This window comes from Corylus avellana, chromosome 1 (genome assembly GCF_965113065.1).
Source record: "Corylus avellana chromosome 1, dhCorAvel1.hap1.2, whole genome shotgun sequence".
NCBI classification, from domain to species: domain Eukaryota; kingdom Viridiplantae; phylum Streptophyta; class Magnoliopsida; order Fagales; family Betulaceae; genus Corylus; species Corylus avellana.
Window position 1 is genome coordinate 48,084,614 of NC_142490.1, and position 20,323 is coordinate 48,104,936.

The window sequence follows — 20,323 nt, forward strand, 5'->3', positions numbered from 1 at the left end:
ATTTCTGCGCATATTTCCGTTAATCATTGTGCAAGACTTTCTAAATCGCATTCCAAACAATCAGACTTTCTAGGAGTTTGAAATTGCCATATTATTTGGAAAGCGATAGAAAGTCTGTGCACACTGGAACATGAGCGACATGTTTATCTCCATATCTTTGAAGAGATTCTTTCAAACAGTAGTAAAATGATACCAGCCATGGTAACAGTGTGGGAGTGGTGAACTGAGAGAGTCTTTATATAAAGAGGTGCAGACAGTAGAAGGATGGCCGGAAACCAACAGAGCGTAAGAGGAAAAATACAACTCATTTCCTATGTTTGGAAAAACCGGTATGAATTGGGTGGATTTACGTACAACGTACAAGCGTGCTTCCTGGTCGACACTCAGCACATGGGCTGGCATTGCTTCGATCAGGGTATGATTGAAACGGATGCTTTAGCTCAGCACATGGGCTGGCATTTCCTCGATCCGGGTCCGTCATTGAAGGATCCGGATGTGAAAGCACGGAAGAAGCTAGAAGAGCCAACGAGTTAAACGGGAGCAATAATTTGGAAGTACGACTTTCTGCCTTCTCAGTTCATCTGACTCCATCAACAACGTACAAGAAAGCCCAATTCAACGAGGCCCCATGCAGTCTGACATTTCTCTTCAATTGCATTTCTCTTTAATGCAATTAATTTATTAATTAAATAAATCTTATTTTATTTTTAACCCAAAATGTCTTTCTTTATATTATAGGCTGTACTATTCCATTATTTACTGCCGTCTGACAACTGAGATAATCAAAGAATAAAAAAGAAGAAACAGATGCCCTTACCCCGTTACTAATATTTGATTTAAAAATCATTGGGAATACTTCAATTCGTGTCTGTTTATGGGTGATCAACAGATTGATCTGAGAAATCTATGGATTTGATGATCACTTGCTCGTCATTTTGTGGAACTATAATTTGGGCCTACAAATTGTGCATCGAAAGGTCGTGACACCCCAGAATTGAAATCTTGATGGAGACCCAATGACATGAGTTTACAGAGTGATGCGATTTGAAGGGAGATATAAATGTATATCAGTTTTTTTTTAACTTTTTAATTTAACTCGTTAATTTGGAGTAGGCCCAAAGTAGGTTGATGCCTTCCTTTTTGACATTTCTGATAATATTCTTATTTGTGTGCTCAATGTTTCAGTTTTCATATAGAAATTATATCGACAAATTGTAAGATATCTGGTGCAAATTTATTCCAGTTCTTTAATGGTGTCATTGCATAAAGACTATCAAAGATTGAAAAAGTTTCCATTATTTAAACGCATTGCCTAAAGTTTGATGAGATCAAGAACGATAAAAAAATATAAAAAGATTTTAGAAATAGTATCTTTTAAAGAATGAATAATGCTTTTGTTTATTTTCAGTTTAAATAAATATTGTAAAAGATAGAATGTCAGGTAAGATTTATCTAACTGACAACAAAGATCAACCGGATGAGAGTAGGGAAGGAGGAGAGAGCCCGTGTACCTTGTATGCTGTGTATGCAGATACAAATAACAAAAATGTTAGATGCACATCCAACAGTCGTAGGTGGTTCAATTGTATTAAAAAAAATTACCAATTGAAAATAAAACCATTTTTCTAAATAATTTCCACTCTTAATCAGTAAGTTGAATGATATGAAATGTATCAAAGAAACTTAAAACTGATTCAAGAATTTAGTCTTTAGCAAGGTGGAATCACCCTAGTGACCCTACCAAACAAAATATACAAATGGTTAATGCATGCAGCGTACCAGGCTATTTAACTAAGTTCAGCGCATCTTGCATTAAATGATTATAATTAAATCCCTACATCTTTCCACAAAATTGTTCAAAGATATTACAAACATTAAGAGAATGAAATTCCTTAAAATTGAAACAGTTTTATAAAATTGAAACAGTTTTATGTGCAAGTGTCCAGCCATCACAATCAACAGCAGACAATTATCTTGATCTTCTTAATTTAAGAAGGGCGGGTTCAGCTCGAGCTCGAGCTCTCCATAGTCCCAAGTTTCTTGTGTTTGTCAGTTCTTCGCTGGAAACGCCGATTTAGAAAGTCTGTGAGTGGAAACATGCGCAGAAATTACGTCTCTCTCTATGGTGAGTAGCATAGAGAGAAGTATCACAAACAGGATGGCATGTCAGGATGTTGAGTGAGAGCAGTAGCGGGAATGCGATTTAGAAAGTCTGCAGGATGTTGAGTGGAAACATGCGCAGAAATTAAGTGTCTCTCTAGTGAGTAATTTCTCAAACAATGGTGAAAATATGGCTGAGGCAGGCGGTAGAAGGATGGCATGCGGACATCTGAATACCTCCATTAAAAACCATTGGAAACGAAACGAGCGGAAGAGGAAAAATACAACAGATCTCGAAAGGAGATCTGTTGATGAAGGGAGATAGCACAACAGATCAGGAAAGGTATTTTTGGAGGAGTAATGCTAGTAGGTACCAGGGTAGAAGGGATAGAGCCTCTCACCCTTCGGCTTTCTGGGGTTGCTCATAAAAACAGGTCTCGAAAGTTATTTTTGGAAGAGTCATGCTGCTAGGTACCAGGGTAGAAGGAGAGACATGCATTTAAGGACTGCAGGTAGATGACACATTAGGAGACACGGGTCTTGGGGGGAGATAAAATAGGCTTAGATAATGGAGAGGAATCTTGGAGTGAAAGAGACCTTAGAGAGGGAGGATGACTTGTTGTACAAAGGAGACTTTGTACGTGGAAACCTACTGTACAAAGAAGATGACCGTGTATTGTGCAAAGTAAATACTCGTGGGAGTGAAGAGGGAATTTCGGACTTTGTGCTTTCTAGCAGGACCTGTGTTGATGGGGAGATTCACGGGTGTATTGATGCCTTCAATGATGCTAGGCCTCATGAAGTGAAATAAGAAGTGGAATAATACTTGAATTTTTTTTTAAGAGAAAAGTGAAAGAAAAAAAAAAAAATTGATAATAATTTTGAAAAAAAAATTAAAAATATTATATGGAGAAAAGTGAAAATTAAGTGAATTATTTGTCAAACACACTCAGGGTTTGGGTTTTAGCTGAATGAGTCATTAATCAATTTTGTGGTTCATATGTGGCAAGTGGGTGAAACTTCTTAATGATTTTTTAAAAAAACATTTTCAACTGAGGGGAACTATTTTTTCATCTCTCACCTCGATCTCATCCATTTACATTTTTATATTTTTTAAAAACTTATAATTAAATTTGTAAGTCCAACGGTGAATTTCAAAAAACATAAATGAGTCAGAGATAACATAATAACGAGATATGCCAGAATTTAATAAAAACTTTTGATTTTGCCCATAAAAGTTCTAAATGCCATATCATCTTTTTATGTGGGAAAAAAAGACAACAAAAATATTGATGCTTGTCACGTGAATTTTTATGAGCAAAATGCGAAATTTTTATTAAATTTTTCTAGCATTTTTCAATAATAACATACATCTTTAATAAATTTTAAATTTGCGATGGTTTCCCCTTGTATAAGTGGACTTTTATATATATATATATATATATATATATATATATATATATTGAAAAATTAAACTACTTTTTGTTTTATATTTAAATAAATTATTAAAGATAAAATATTTTCAATTTCCCTTTGCAGTCAGCACCAACTTCGTCTTTTCCTCATCTTGGATTTTGTATTCTTGCAACTTCTTTGACTTCGGTTCACGTTTTTCTGCAGAAATTCAGAGATGCTTTCCTCTTCCCTTACTAGCATGACAGGATGACACGTGCGCTCTAGCTCTTTCCATTTTAGGAATGTTTATTCATTACCATTCACCAAGGACTTTCAGCTTTTTCTGGAGAATCAAACAAAAGATGGGATGATATCATCTCTCACCCGAATTTACTGTGCAATCATGAGAGTCTTTTTTCCGATGTCACTGCATATCTCGACACATCAGGCGTACCACGTCAAATGCTCAATCAAATCAACTTTTGGTCAGATATTTTTATTAACTGGTGATTCTTTTTCTATGGAATCTCAGTATTCAATGAAAGGATAAAAGAAGAAAGAAAAAAGCATCCTTCAAGTTGAAGCTTGGGATCGACCCTCATCACCACATATCTATGCCATGCCTGTTCTATTTTGAAATCTGAATCCACCGTTAATTAAGATGTGTGAACTATAATTTGAATCATTAAGTTCATAAATTTTATCTAATTAATAACTTGATAAAAAGTTTTCACTGAACGCTATGAGTTTATGAATCATGATGATGTTATCGTACGTAGAGGAGCTCATGAATCATGATGGTGATTTTAATTTCTTGTTTTGGACATTAACAATTATGAGAGGATAGAGAAAAGAAAGAGAGGTACCACAGGAATTTGGTGGAACAAGAGGCCCGTGTGCATTCACGGGACCTACTTTTTTTTCTAAGCATTCACGGGACTTTGGTGACCGTGTACTAATCTGATATGGTCAATAAATTTTAGTAAAATAAAGTTACAATTACTTTTATTTTTGTACACAAATTACCATGGAATAATATAGTATAGTATGGTAGCATTCCTCATTTTAGTATTATTATTGTTTAGAAAGACCTCTTAAAAAATTATGGGCAGTGATTGGCAGCACGCGGCGTGCCTGTGCAAATTTTTTTTTTAAAAAAAAAAAAAAAAAAAATTTCAGCACGCCGCGTGCTGTTTTCATTTACCCAAATCATTATGGTTTCAAATCTCTGACATTGCGTGATGAGGTCAATATATAGTAATCTTGGTAATGGTACGTGTACTACTCCAAATAAAAGAGAAAATGTTACTAGTTTTTGTTTCTGACTTTCTGGATAGTAGTAATTTTCATTTTCTCTCTCTCAAAAAAAAAAAAAAAAGAAAAAAAAGAAAGAGGACAAAAGATAGAAGGGCAAACTTGTAAATATGCGTGCGTGCATAATTAGTTGAAAGTGTTAAGATCAGGGATGATTTTTTATTTTTTAAATAATAATCCGGTTTCGTATAAAGACTAAAGACATTAGGACAGTAGGACTCCAATTTCGCATCAATCTAGGAATCCTTCACCAGCCTTGACAGGAATTCCTAATAAGATCAGAATTGGGTTAAAAAAAGTAGGATTGCTTATATATATATAATATAGTTTAGTCCTTCACAAAACAATTCTTAGTTGTTCTCACAATTAACCTCACAATTTGTGTTGCTGTATGTGGTTCAGCCCCTACAAGAGAACAACCTTGCAATTTGTGTTGTAAATTTATTCCAGTTCTTTGTTGGCGCCATTGCCTAAAGACTATTAAGATTGAAACTTTAAGAGGATCTATAGAAGAAGATATTTTAATGAAGTATTTTTGGAAGAATGCGGAAATATTAGAGAGTTTCCATTATTTAAACGAATTCGCATTGTCTAAAGTTTGATGAGATCAAGAACGTTAAAAAAATAAATAAAAAGATTCTAATTAGTATCTTTTAAAGAATGCATAATTCTTTGAATTTGTATTAAGCTTATGTTTAATTTCAGTTTAAATAAATATTATAAAAGATAGAATTTCAGGTAAGATTTATCTAACCAACAACAAAGATTAAGTGTACAAATTCTTCGTTTGATCATTGTATTGTTGTCGTTAGGTCAAGTTTTTTTAACCTATTATGCTTTAATTTTTTAAATTATGAAGTAGGGGAGGGGTAGGGAGTTTTTATTAATTAAGGAAGGCCAGATGAAAGTAGGGAAGGAGGAGAAAGCCTGTGTGCCTTACATGCTGTGTACGCAGATACAAATAACAAAAATGTCAGATGCACATGGTAGGTACAAATATCCAACAATTGTACCATCTAGAGTAGGTGGTTTGATTGTATTAAAAAAAATTCAAAGCGGTTAAATATACATTAGGACATGAGTTCGAATTTTCTAATAAAGTTTTTTATGTTGATTAGTGTAAATTACTTTGATTTTCATTGATATGGTGTCGGTTAGACTGGTCAAAGTTATGATTAAATGAGTCCAGCTAGTGGTAGATTTCTTAAGAGGCCGGCAAGGGCCATGACCTTGATTGTATAAGGAGTGAGGGAGGAGTTGGTTGTATATAAGGGAGATGAATGTGTGCAATTAGCATGATAAGATTGTTGGGTCATAGACTAACCTATTAAATGCCCGGCAAACCTTGGGCCCAATCTAAACATGGAAAGATACAAGCCCAGTGAGGTTTTGGGTAATCAGGTCCGAATCCCCAAATTTTGAGACTTACAGATCTAAGACCCATAAGATCCGAGACCTTTGAAGCCGAGACCTTTAAGTCCGAGACTAATAACTTAGACACACAGGTCTCGGTAGCCAGGATAACTCGGATATCTTGAGAGATACTAGATATGTTATCCGATGATCGCATACAAATATGCGTGCGTGCATAATTAGTTGAAAGTGTCAAGATCAGGGATGATTTTTTATTTTTTAAATAATAATCCGGTTTCGTATAAAGACTAAAGACATTAGGACAGTAGGACTCCAATTTCGCATCAATCTAGGAATCCTTCACCAGCCTTGACAGGAATTCCTAATAAGATCAGAATTGGGTTAAAAAAAGTAGGATTGCTTATATATATATATATACATAATATAGTTTAGTCCTTCACAAAACAATTCTTAGTTGTTCTCACAATTTGTGTTGTTGTATCTGCTGTGGTTCAGCCCCTACAAGAGATCAACCTCGCAATTTGTGTTGTAAATTTATTCCAGTTCTCTGTTGGCGCCATTGCCTAAAGACTATTAAGATTGAAACTTTAAGAGGATCTATAGAAGAAGATATTTTAATGAAGTATTTTTGGAAGAATGCGGAAATATTAGAGAGTTTCCATTATTTAAACGAATTCGCATTGTCTAAAGTTTGATGAGATCAAGAACGTTAAAAAAATAAATAAAAAGATTCTAATTAGTATCTTTTAAAGAATGCATAATTCTTTGAATTTGTATTAAGCTTATGTTTAATTTCAGTTTAAATAAATATTATAAAAGATAGAATGTCAGGTAAGATTTATCTAACCAACAACAAAGATTAAGTTTACAAATTCTTCGTTTGATCATTGTATTGTTGTCGTTAGGTCAAGTTTTTTTAACCTATTATGCTTTAATTTTTTAAATTATGAAGTAGGGGAGGGGTAGGGAGTTTTTATTAACTAAGCAAGGCCAGATGAAAGTAGGGAAGGAGGAGAAAGCCTGTGTGCCTTACATGCTGTGTACGCAGATACAAATAACAAAAATGTCAGATGCACATGGTAGGTACAAATATCCAACAGTTGTACCATCTAGAGTAGGTGGTTTGATTGTATTAAAAAAAAAATTCAAAGCGGTTAAATATACATTAGGACATGAGTTCGAATTTCCTAATAAAGTTTTTTATGTTGATTAGTGTAAATTACTTTGATTTTCATTGATATGGTGTCGGTTAGACTAGTCAAAGTTATGATTAAGTGAGTCCAGCTAGTGGTAGATTTCTTAAGAGGCCGGCAGGGGCCATGGCCTTGATTGTATAAGGAGTGAGGGAGGAGTTGGTTGTATATAAGGGAGATGAATGTGTGCAATTAGCATGATAAGATTGTTGGGTCATAGACTAACCTATTAAATGCCTGGCAAACCTTGGGCCCAGTCTAAACATGGAAAGATCCAAGCCCAGTGAGGTTTTGGGTAACCAGGTCCGAATCCCCAAAATTTGAGACTTACAGATCTAAGACCCATAAGATCCGAGACCTTTGAAGCCGAGACCTTTAAGTCCGAGACTAATAACTTAGACACACAGGTCTCGGTAGCCAGGATAACTCGGATATCTTGAGACATACTAGATATGTTATCTGATGATCGCATACAAATATTCAAATCAAGTAATACCTATAACCACAAAATCCTATGATCTTAGTCCCCTAAGATCTCGGGATCTCAGTAAGGATAACTACTCGAATTCCTTATTAGCAACTGCACTGCAGAAACTCAGCTCTTAAGCTTTCCCTTGTTGCTTATACTCTCTTTCAAATTCTGACTCTCTCTCTCTGACTTGGGCATCGGAGTGTCCCGCCGACTTACCCTGTTCTCTTCGATCCTTTTTTTTTTTTTTTTTTTTCTATGTTATGCAATCAAAGCTCTTAAGTGTTAACTCGGAAACTCAGCAGGTGTGCCACATCACCAGCAGGAAAACTGTGCACCAACAAAGATAAAATTTTGTGAAGAAGAGTTGGTTGTAAATGAAAATTTTGCCACTTAGCTTTCACATTATTTGAACAATCGCAAACGTCATGTTAATTCTCTTTCATGCAAGTTTTATTCGGAAAAAAAAAAAAAAAAAAAAAAAAAAAAGCATCTCCATCCATCAATCATGGAAGTGAAAATGGCTTTTAACAGTAAAAAAGATCAGGGGTTGGCCTAATCTTTATATAGCAGCTGAAGGATGCAATTTTCATAGCCAACTTTAAATGTGATTCATATATAAATCAATAAAAAGCAGTAACATGACAACATTAGAGTACGTAACATAAAACTGATCTAATATATATATTTATAGTCACAAAGATTAGCTTCACATAATCTAATAATTAATTAAATTTTATTCTATATTTTAGAGGACTTGTAATTTTGATCTCCAACATTGAGCCATTCTTTGAAAATATTGACCCACCCGGCCACTATATATATTTCTCCTGTTTCCTTCATGAATAATTTTGTTTGGTTCTTCCTTCTTATTGGCTTCTTGAGTTTTCAAATTCAAATAAAAGTACATGGGCTATATATGCATGGTCAAAATATACTATAGTTAACTAGTAACTTAGTGCCATCATTATGGGATCACCTCATCGGAATGTTTGAGTTCCAATGTATTAATATTGTCTTTTATTTACTTTCATTTTTTTAGAAAAAAATATTAAAGTCTTTAGTTCAAACTTGAGGATTTCAATTTATGACAATCTAATTACTTACACAATGGGGAAAATAGTTTATACGAAGATGAGAAATAATTTCACATTGTCTGTGGACAAGACCTTAGGCATGTTTATAAATAATGGGCAACCCTTTCTTATAGAACCGGTTTTATGAGATGAATTAGGCTCACAAATTTCTTCACTACTTAGACCATTTCCATCTCAGTTGGTGAAAAGGGAATAATTAAGCTTGTCCATTGAGTCGGGTTTTGACTGTATCATTTAAGAAACAATAATTTTCTAGGGAAACTTATTTTATTTTTTGTTTGTGTAATATTATGTCGTAACCATGTTGTCTTCTTCTCCTATTTTGGTACAATTTTGTTGTTGTGAGGAATTATACTACTTTAGTGGTAATTATTTTATATCAGTTGTTATTTGATATGTTTTGATTCATTTGTAGCACTGACATTAGATGCTAAAAAGTTACAATGGTTGGTATTGCATTAACAGAATTTTTTTTGAACTAAAATTTTTTGTCATTATTATCATTTTTTTTTTTTTCACATTTCTAAATTCAGTTTCAACACCTCCTTTCTTCTAGGCCCAAAGTAGGTTGATGCCTTCTTTTTGACATTTCTAATAATATTCTTATATGTGTGCTCATGTTTTCGGTTCTCATACAGAAATCATATTGACAAATTGAAAGATTTTAGTTGTTACAAATTTATTAAATTAGAAAGTAGGGAAGGAGGAATGGAGTTTTTATTAATTAAGCAAGGACGGATGAGAGTAGGGAAGTTGGAGAGAGCCCATGTGCCTTGCATGCTTTGAATGCACATAACATACAAATAACAAAAATGTCGGTACAAATATCTAACAGTCGTACATACCATCTAGGTGGTTCAATTGTTTTAAAAAATTTCAAAGCAGTTATTTTAAAAAATTTCAAAGCAGTTATATATATATATATATATATATATATATATATATATATCATTTTCCAAATACCCTACGCCCCTAATTTTGTGGGTGAGCTAACCTTCGGGGCATCTTTTAGTTTTGAAACCTGTTGACAAGGGTTGATTTGTATCAGTATCAGTATGGCTGATGCATGCTATGAACGTAGATACGATGAAATTACAAATTAGTGGTATATACGATCAACTCCTCTTTGTATTATGACTCTAAAAAAAATTATGATAATATTCTTTAGCCATCCGGCAGCCACACGATGGCCACGAGCACCATTCATTAGGGGTGGGCAATACCCTAAAAAAGTTTGTAAACATCTATTGTTAATTAAGGTAGCCAAAATAAAAGCCAAGTAATATTTTTCATTCAGTTTGGCTTTTCTCCTTTCTTAGGTATATTGCAACCCTTTTTTAGCTGATCTAATACATCAAATAATTGACTTAGGTTAAGGTACGTACCAGCTTCAAGACTAAGCATCCAAAAATTTCCATTTGTATTGCAATTGCATTGGATTCTAGGTCAAATTAAGAATAGCCACCATATATAGACCATAGTTTCTAATTCACCAATCTACTAACATTTGTTCAAAAACTTAAATGTTATTGAACATCACATTACAAAAGTGTATAAGCAAGGCCTGCTCTATATTCAATGATCAATTATAGCTGAAATCCAAGGATTGACAAGTTTAATCTAGTGTTTACATGACATCCTCTGCTAGTAAAGATTGAACAAAAGTTGAGCATCCAAGTAGAGGTGCGGTGCGTCTCACTCAGAGGACTTCAACCTCCATTCAGCTCAGGTTACTTCAACCGGTGTGAAGTGGTGTGATAAAATAGGTATGACGTGTAGTATTACTCGTGTATCCTACATGCCTATCTAAGGTGGCTGGCAGAACCAAGTTACGAGTATTATTTGGCACAAGTGGCACCTTCAAAGGCAAGCTAGCTGTTATTTTTCATGCAGAAGTTAACCAGGGGAGAACTGTTCTCAAGCCTTTTGATGACAGGGGGTGAATTTATGCAATAAATATGCAAATAAATTTTAAAAACTGCCAACGGCAAGACCAATCATACAATTCCTCATAAACTCCTAATAAAAGAACTTCATAATTACCACTATCAATCCCTGGAATCTTCAAAACAGTTCTCCTCCAATATAAACCATTTGCAATCAATACCATCACTAAAAGAAATCAAACTCAAGATAATTATCCGAACCTTTCTGATTAGGAACAGGTGTAGTGGCAGCAGCCTTTTCACTTGTTGATGCTGTTGGTGCAGGTAATCTCTCAACCTCGACAGGCTTCGGGATCTCAGGAGGAGTAGCACAGCGTATCAGTGCCCAATTCACACCTTCAAAGAAGGGGTGTTGCTTGATCTCAGTTGCCCCTCGTTTGTAGGCCAATCTATGCTGTGGCTCCTTTACAAGCAACCCCCTTATGAGATCCCTTGCTGCAAAACTGACAACCGGGGATTCTGGAAAACGAAGAGGCTGACCCACAACATTGAATAACGTAGCCCGATTTCCTGATCCCTTAAAAGGAGTTTTACCAAACAATAACTCATAAAGAAAGATTCCAAAAGTCCACCAATCAACAGCACTTCCATGACCTTCACCCTTAATGATCTCAGGTGCCAAGTACTCGTGTGTCCCAACAAATGACATAGACCGGGCGTCAGTTGGCTCTGCCATGAGCTCAGGTAATGGGCTGACTTGGTTTCCTACCTCATTTTTGGGTTTCCGGTCCTTCTTGGACTTGCTTGAAAAGAAGCGCGGTGAGAAGCATGTTGTAGGTACTACACAGGACGGCTGGATACAAGAAGGCTCAATGCAAGCTGGCTGCACGCAATACACAGGGTTTTTTCGTAATGGTTCAGACTCCATAGATGAGGTTTTGACAAGAGTTGGGCTAACAGCACAGCGGAGTGAAAGATCAAAGTCAGAGAGCATTATGTGTCCATCTTCCCTCACGAGAATATTTTCCGGCTTAAGGTCACGGTAGACAATCCCAAGCATGTGGAGATATTCCAGAGCTAACAGGACCTCTGCTACATAAAATCTGCAAGTTAAATGAAAGACAACAATTGTCACTAAAATATCATATGGAAACATGGATGTCTTGGAGACTTTTTAGCCCTCAAGAGCTAGTAAAAGTATTAGAGTCTATTTGAGATTGTGTTGGGAAATAGAGAGTTTATCTCAAGAAACAGCTTTTTAGAAAAAGCTTAATTTAAGTGCGTTTTTGACATTTTTTAGAGCAAAATTGTTAAAAAATTATTTTTTAAGTTTTTTTACCAAGCATACCAGTTTTGCTTTGCATAGTTTTTTATATACTAAAATTATTTTTGAAGTTCTTTAACACAAATTACACAATCCTAAACAGGCTCTAAATGAAGGCCGATCTTGGAAAATTAGTTCTTTGAATGCTGCATAATCCTTCAAAATGATTATATCCTAGTAGGTGGATAAGAAGACATATAATTACCCTTGATTTTCATGATTCAACCATTTACCATCTGAATCCCTTCATTTTCCCAAAAAAAGTTTTCCATTTTACAGTGGTTGAGGAATAATACAGCTTTGAAATTGAAGCCCAGGATGTTTAGGTAAAACTTTTAACTAATCTTCTGCATTATCTGACATATGAACAATTGTTGAAGACATGCAACTGAACTTCATTCAAGGCTCTAGAAGTAGTGACTTGGCATCACGGAAGCATTACAAAAACATCTTGATACACATGAATTCCAGGTTTCATCAGTCATGGGCAGCTTTGTGGGTACATATTAAGAACTTGCCTATATAAGTCAGGTTTCAGGCTCCATTCAACATGGATGGGCACTATTCTGCCACATAGTCCTACAATGGGGACAGACAACTAACTCAACATGCCGAAGTAAAGCTTCTAGGGAAAAGGACAGAAGGCAAAGGCCTTCGCACAGGAATAAATCGACATACATGGTACACTTAATACAATGGCTTTATATGAGTAACATGGATACCAAATTCCTGAAAGTAATAAACAAGTTTTCCGTTCAAGGATAGAATATTTGTTTAACCATCTAATGCTAAAGGTGTAAACGGATTATAGTAGATGAACTGAAAGTGAATCAGAACATGCATGCCAACTAAAATGAAGAGAACTAAATATTATGGTTAAGCTTGCTTAACATACTTGACTGCCTGCTCAGGGAAATGCTTCCCTGGCTGCCTCTGCCTAAGAGTGTGCAAATCTCCTCCAGGACAGAACTCCATTACCAAGCATGAGAACTTATCTGTCTCAAAGTGGGTGTACAACGTGGGAAGGAAGGGATGGTCCAGACATTGCAGTATCTCTCTTTCTGTCTGAGCACGAAGCAGCTTCTTACGACTTGCTAGAGACCCTTTGTCCATAACCTTCATTGCAAAATAACATTTCGTTCCACCTAACTCAGACAGATAGACACTGCCAATATCCCCACAACCCAGCCTCTTCAGCAGTCTAAAATGCCCCAAACCCAAAACCCCATCTCTTGCTCGAATTACTTGTATGGCCTCCCATCTCAAGTCATTTGCTTTGTGAGGCTTGCTGATACTGCTACTAAAGCTGCTACAGGAACTCTCATCGCTTACATCGCTGCTTGTGCTTCCTCTACACATACTGCTCTTGCCACTCTCAACAAAATCAACACGATCACTAATCTTGGCACTTCCACTGGTCTTAGCAAGACTACTGGTCCCATCACTAACTTTAGCAGAAACTGAACTGTTTTTCACACTCCCATACTCTGATGTCTTCTTTTCTTGATCAACAAAACTTTCCAGTGAGGCTCTTGTCTCATTTACAGAAGAATCTACTTCTGTTGATGCTTGCTCAAGACCCAGTGAGGAAAAATTTGAATCAAATTTATTAATCAAGGAATCAGAGAACCCCTTTTGAGTAGAATTTGGTGCTTCTTTATCTTCAGTACCTTCACCCTTAGCCTGCTTTTTTTGAACAGATTTTGGTAATTGTTCAGGTGCAACCAACACAGGTTTGCTTACCTTCACAAACTGCAGAGGTAAAGGCTTGAGATCATTTGCCTCCACTGTTTGAACACAAGCTGTCTTTTGTTGCTGCTTCGTTGAAGCTCTCACACCAGTTTTTGAGGCCATCAGAGGTAACAGAGAGCTTTAAAATATATCAGACTGAAGAAACTCATAGCTCAACATCCGTTATTAACGGACTAAATCTCACATTAGCAGCCAGCATACTTCCAAGCTCTGTAAAAACCAGCTTTTCATCAATTAAAGATGACTAATAAATTATTGCAATCCCATTCCACAGCAAAGTAAGAAAAAAAAAATTGCATTTAGTTTGAGCGGTTTTCCCAACCTGATCTACATAGTTGGAAGTATAACATGAAATCCACTAATAATAAACTACGACTGCATAAATCTGTTCAGAAAACTTAAGCAGAAATGTTGGCTCCCTTTTCAGTTTTCACATGATCCAAACAACAGAAAAGATCACAAAATTAGATCAGAGAGCACTCATAGATAAAAGTTGGCGTTCAGCTATATATGAGTCAAAATGTAAACTTTATTGAGCTGACAATTAAAACTAACACACAAACAGAAAATTATTTAATTTTTTTGCCATAATGAAATTATTTACAAAGCTGCATGCAGACGTTTTTTTAAGCAGACCTTGATCAAACGATATTGAAGATATATCATCGGAAGATTGACAGTCTCAGACTTGTAGCTAAATAACTAAATATGCAATCTTTCCTCCACCAAAATAAAGATAAATATACCAAAAGCAACAAGCAAGTTAAAGGAGGACAAATAAATCCAAAACAGATACAAAAGATTCAAGAACCACCAAAAAAGCAAAGAATCAGTCAAGCAAGTACTCCAATTAGAATGCAATTCTAAGCCGATTTTAACCAATCTCAAACATGTAAATTTGCTGTAACCAACTACACGAGCATGATCAGGTGCCAATTACACCAAAACCCAGATCTCCCTAGAAAAAAAAAACCATGGCCATCCGCGGAACCCCAACACAGATCCACAACCAGGAAAAGACCCCGTTGCAAAAAGCAAGAGCACAGGTAAAATTACACAAACCCATCAATTAAAAAAACCCAGAGAGGCTAATAGAGTAAGAGGGAGAAGGCCCAAAAGAGTACCTGATATCAAGGATTACACACTTGAGCCGCTTTGCTTTGGCAGTGAAAGAAAAACCAAAAAAGAAAAGCACTTTGGTAAGACAGCTCTCCTGAGAGCTTAAGACCTGTGTAGAGCTTAGAGAGAGAAAAGCTTGAGAAGGAAGTTAGAGAGAGAGAGAGAGAGATGTGTAAATCACAAAGGAGAACTGGGCCTCCGCTTATGGTGGATATTAGGCGAAGAGAGAGAGAGAGAGAGAGAGAGGGAGGGAGGGAGGAAGATAGAGATGGGTCAAAGTTAAAGCGAAGCTCTCTTTTCTCGTTGCATAAGATTTTCAATTGGTTTATCGAATGAGAAGTAAAGGGGTCAGACTCACCTACAGTTCTCTGCGGTTTCGCACCTGGTTGTCATGCCTTTCCCCGCATCCTTCTTCCTCGGTCAATTGATGAAAATGCCCTTTCAATTATTATTCTTTTTATTATTATTATTTTTTTCTGAATAATATTTTAAGACCAATGTTATTTTTCACGCTCATTAACACATGTTTTAAGTAATTTATATGAAAAGACATGACATCCGTTAACATGAATTAAATAATAAATAAATATGAAAAATAACTTTACTCATCTCTTAAATATCCTATTTCACTTGTTCTTTTATGTTCAATGTTAGTGAAGACAGTTAATAAATTTTACTAATTACCTAAGTAATTATGATTAACAATTTTAACCGATAACTGCAAATTATAACTACATTTTTACCTCTAGTCGCCATCGCCAAACTGCACATTAGAATGGTCGACCACTCATACAACAATTTTTTTTTTTTTGCTGCTATGTGGTAGCACCAAGGCGTACTACCACGTAAAGGAGTATATGAGATAAGAGTTAATCGGAGGGTCTCTAGCATTTTTCCCTTTTATTTTATTTTTGTTATTGAAAATTGATCTGTTCAATTTTTGCACTTTCCTTTATAATTAGGTCTTATGTTCTTCATTTTATTAGCCTCTTCCTACTAGAATTTCTACATTTTTTTTTTCTTTCTAATTAGGTCTTATAGCCACGTATGATTTCTATATTTCAAAACAATTGTCTTCACTCATAAGTGCATCTAAATTAATACCCCATCTAAATAAATTAGGAAAATGAATTATTTTTTAGGATTAATATAACCCATTGATTTCCTAACATGTGAATAAATAATAAAATCTAAGATACAAGTATGAAATACTTGAACTAAGTTGCACCGTGGCCGCTAGGGATGAGAAAACTCAAAAAATATTTTACTTTTGAACAACTTAATTAATTGTACTTTTATTTATTTAAACTACTATATATTTAATGAGAAATAATAATTTACATTATTGTTTTTACTCCACAATTCTTTAAAGACAATTATGTTGAGATGTACATTGCTGATACGAATACAAAGTGCATTATTATGCCGACATTGGGTTGTTGGTTGCCTAAATCGGGGACCTACTTTCCCTTATAGCCGATCAAATCATAGGCAATGGACCAATGGTCGATGAGAATGTTGGATAATATAGATTGGCTTGGAATACATTGATTAAGGTTGCCAATGAAGACCATTTTTTGCTTCAAAACTCCTAGAGTTTTATTGGTTTTTTTTTTTTTTGAAGCAAAAATATTAAAAAATAATTTTAAGTATATAATATTTTTAAAATTATAAAAATAATTTTCACCTGTATATAGCATCAAACATTTTTTAAAATAAAAGTAAAAAATACTCTTCAAAACACATATTAACAATCATAACCTTATAGCTCTGAAAATTGCTTTCATTATTAAATATATATGTTGGTGCAACACAAGCCAAGCAGGGCCCGAGCTCTAAAATCCCATGGAAATGATGGGACAAGGCATTGCATTTGGATCACTCAAACCCCATGTGTGTGATTGAGAAGGAGAGGGAGAAATTATGTGCTGCATAAACATAAATAAATGAGGTGTTGGAGATTGTCAATATTCCATGATTGGAAATCTTAGAAATTAAACAATTTTAAATGTTTTAGGTTTTTTATAACAAATTTTTTTTTAAATAAAAAAATAAAACAAAAGATATAAGAAGAAACTAAAACGGCTAGTACTAGCTTATTAAACTCGTATATGTCTTTGGAGCATTTAATTTTTACATATATTTATAATAAAATTATCTGAGCTTACGAGAATTAGGTGCCGTAATTAAAGACATATGTTATAAATTAGTATAATTGTATTTATTTATTTATTTTTTTAAGTTTAGTATTAAGAAAATATTTATGAAACTTGTGTGGACTGTGGTTGCTTGGGAAAGCAAGTAAATATCATATTGAATTTATAAAATCCTTCCAAGTTGTAATCGAGACCACAAAAATCTCTCTCTAATTAATATCAATCGAAAGACGTCCAAGTACGTCTCCTTCAACATTAGACGTGAGTGCTTCAACTACTTTATTTTGTAGTTTTCTTTCCCTGTGTTTTTTCTTTTATGTTTGGTATATCCATCCGTATGTATATATACAAGTAGATAGGAGCCTTGAATGCCGAATTCGTCATCAAGTGACATAAAAACGACAGCAAATCAACTTTGATTTACCATTGTTTTGGTCGTTTTCTCTCGTCGTGGACAACTTTTTTGGGTTTAGGTCATAATCCAAGTCGTCCACCCACACCCACATGGGACTTGTGAGTTATGTTATTGAAATTAGGGGGTAATTAAATCAGCTGTAGTGGGTTTTTAATTAACCTGATTATGTTATAAATTGTGTTCAAGGCTCAGAACTAGCTCATTTTTACTATTCACAAGTGAAAGATCGATGAATCAGGCCGGGCACGAAGATAGTTATATATATATATATATATATATATATATATATATAAGAACCAATATAGAAAGTAAGGCTTGATAAGATGATAAAAGGGACTTATGACCTTTAGCTCAAAACTCTAATTGGAGTATTTTTTTTATTCTTCTTTCTCAAACATTCACTAACTTAATTATAAGCATCGGAGTTATCCTCCACCGACATTTATTGGCGAACTTGTTTGCTCAAATAAAATAAAACTTTAACAAAGGCAGCCACAAAAATAAAGAAAAAAGAAAGAAATTTACTATTCAAACAAAGATATTATTAGCACAAATCAGATTTATTATTACTATTAATCGAGTATGTACTTTGCTCGAATAAGCACATGCATTATGTTCTCGTGAAGTTTTTTCAATTAATGTAATATATATATATATATATATATATATATATATACATACATAATAATTTGTTATAGCATACATATACTAATGCAGTATTTTAATCTTCTGACGTTACCACATGCATCCTATTTGTTTAGAAGTTTAAAGTAGCAGTTTCGTGCAGTGGTCCTCAGTTAATTGTTTTCTGCATTAATTATTACGATAATTATAAATTATTCTTACTGACAAAAGCCATACACACAAGATCATGACACTTGGACTGCATATGATCAGATCTGGTTAGATTACTTCAGTTCTCTTAATTAGCACTTGTTAAAAAAAATAAAAATATAAAAGATTGATTTTCACCGTCACGTCATATATGTATAATATTTAATTAAAATGTGAGGTGAATTGATACTATGTTAAATTATTATTTATCTATTTTTTAAGCTTATAAAAAAGGTAAACTTAATTAATTTTATAATATATCAACTTATTAAATAGCATTACTCATTTGCCTAAAAGAAATCATAAACGTACATTTTATTAGTATTTTTGTTGGCTCAATTCGGTTTCAAAATACAGAGGTTACTGTTTTACGGGCTCAAACACTGATATAAAATGCTCAGAATCAAATCTCTACCGTTTATAATGTAGATTTATGTGTCATGAACGTCCCTGCAAAGTTTCAACTCAATCGGACCACAAACACTGATCGATTGAAGTTGTTGATCAAGGACCGACGGAATTTCGAGAGTGCGATTTTCACCCTCTGCAGGCCTTGTCCGGACAGCCCCTCCCCCTGTTTGGACGCTGTCCAGACAGCAGTTCCAGAAACTCTATTTCTGCTCTACAAGGCTCTGTTCGAACACCCCGTACCTATTATGCCCAAAAACATGTTTTTAGTAGGCTCAGGTCTAGGGTTTAATGTACTGATATATATACATCATTATAGAAGAGAAAGTCACGAATTTTAGAACCCTAGAATTCGTGTGAGGCTATGCTTGAGTGATTATTTTGTTGCGAGCCAAATTGATTCCTCATAGAGGATTTTTGTTAGTTTTGATTGTATGCTTAATTGAAGTCTATCAGAAAGGTTCGATGAAAGAGAATCACGTTGAAGAAAATTATGAGCGAGAAGACAAGTTGGAGGCTTGTCGATCTTACAGAGCCAAGGTCTTGCAAAGGGTTGTAAGTGTTCATAGTATCTGTAATCTCTGAATAATCTTTTGATAGTGATTTACTGGATTTAGCTGCTCCGGAGAGGTTTTACTTTTATAACGTTTTCTAAAAGGTTTTTTCTTTGTCACCAAAATCTTTGTGTTTGATTTTACTTGTTTTTGGTAATTGTTTGCTTATATTTAAATATCCGTTAATTCCGCATAAAATTGTGATATTTTCTTTGCATTTGAATTGTTTAAACTTTCAAGTGGGTTTTCTGCTTTCCTCCTTTTTGTGTGTGTTTTATTTTTTTGGGTACCAACTTCGATTAGCATAGTGGTGGGTCATTTGGATATACAGTTGTCAAAAGAAGAGGCATCTTTTAGAAAAAGGAGGGATGCATTTGGGGTGGGTGCATGAGATGAGAGGATCTATAATCAAATAATTGAAAATATATAAAAACAAATAGATAGAGAGTTTGTAAATGTGTTGGCCTGAGATGGATGGAAGAAAAGGCTACAATATATAATCGCCATCCTAAAACAAGATAAAAAGATAAGGGTGAGGAGGCTAGGGGCTAGCTAGCTAGCTAATAGGGAGGGACCATCACATCGATCGATCTAGAGGACTCTAAAATGTCTAAATCAGGGTAGGATCCATCGAGTTGGGATCCCGACAACCCAATTACTGATCTCTTCACTTCATTCTATAATTCCATTCATCATTTCTTGCACGTTGTGGTTGTGGGTGACATTTAGGCATTATCTAATTAATTAATCTTCTATTCTTCTCCAATAATTTCATTTTATTTATGAATAAGCAGGCTAATTAACTAAATATATATCTTCCACCCAATTGGAAATTAAGAAAGAGTGCTTAATTGTCTCCTTTGCGCGCGACAATATAATTAATTACGAGACTAAATTAAATTGTGTCCCTTCAAAGATATTTAAAGACCTATA

The 20,323-nt window shown here is 34.6% G+C and overlaps 1 protein-coding gene across 1 annotated transcript; it reads right to left on the reverse strand.

Moving 5' to 3' along the window:
• Positions 1 to 10,496: 10,496 nt before the first annotated feature.
• D6PKL2 (D6 protein kinase like 2) lies at positions 10,497 to 15,373 on the reverse strand. The gene is made up of 3 exons (XM_059579887.2): positions 15,029 to 15,373; positions 13,048 to 14,114; positions 10,497 to 11,931 (listed from the first exon to the last, which is right to left on the reverse strand). Exons 2-3 carry the CDS (start codon positions 14,004 to 14,006, stop codon positions 11,055 to 11,057), a joined length of 1,836 nt encoding a protein of 611 aa, XP_059435870.2. The 5' UTR covers positions 14,007 to 14,114; positions 15,029 to 15,373; the 3' UTR covers positions 10,497 to 11,054.
• Between the last annotated feature and the right edge of the window lie 4,950 nt (positions 15,374 to 20,323).

Excerpts from the sequence above, each read along its gene's own strand:
- D6PKL2 (XM_059579887.2), bottom strand. The coding sequence starts at position 14,006 with ATGGCCTCAAAAACTGGTGTGAGAGCTTCAACGAAGCAGCAACAAAAG. Across the intron at positions 11,932-13,047 it reads TTCCCTGAGCAGGCAGTCAA|ATTTTATGTAGCAGAGGTCC; the intron begins GTATGTTAAGCA and ends TTTAACTTGCAG.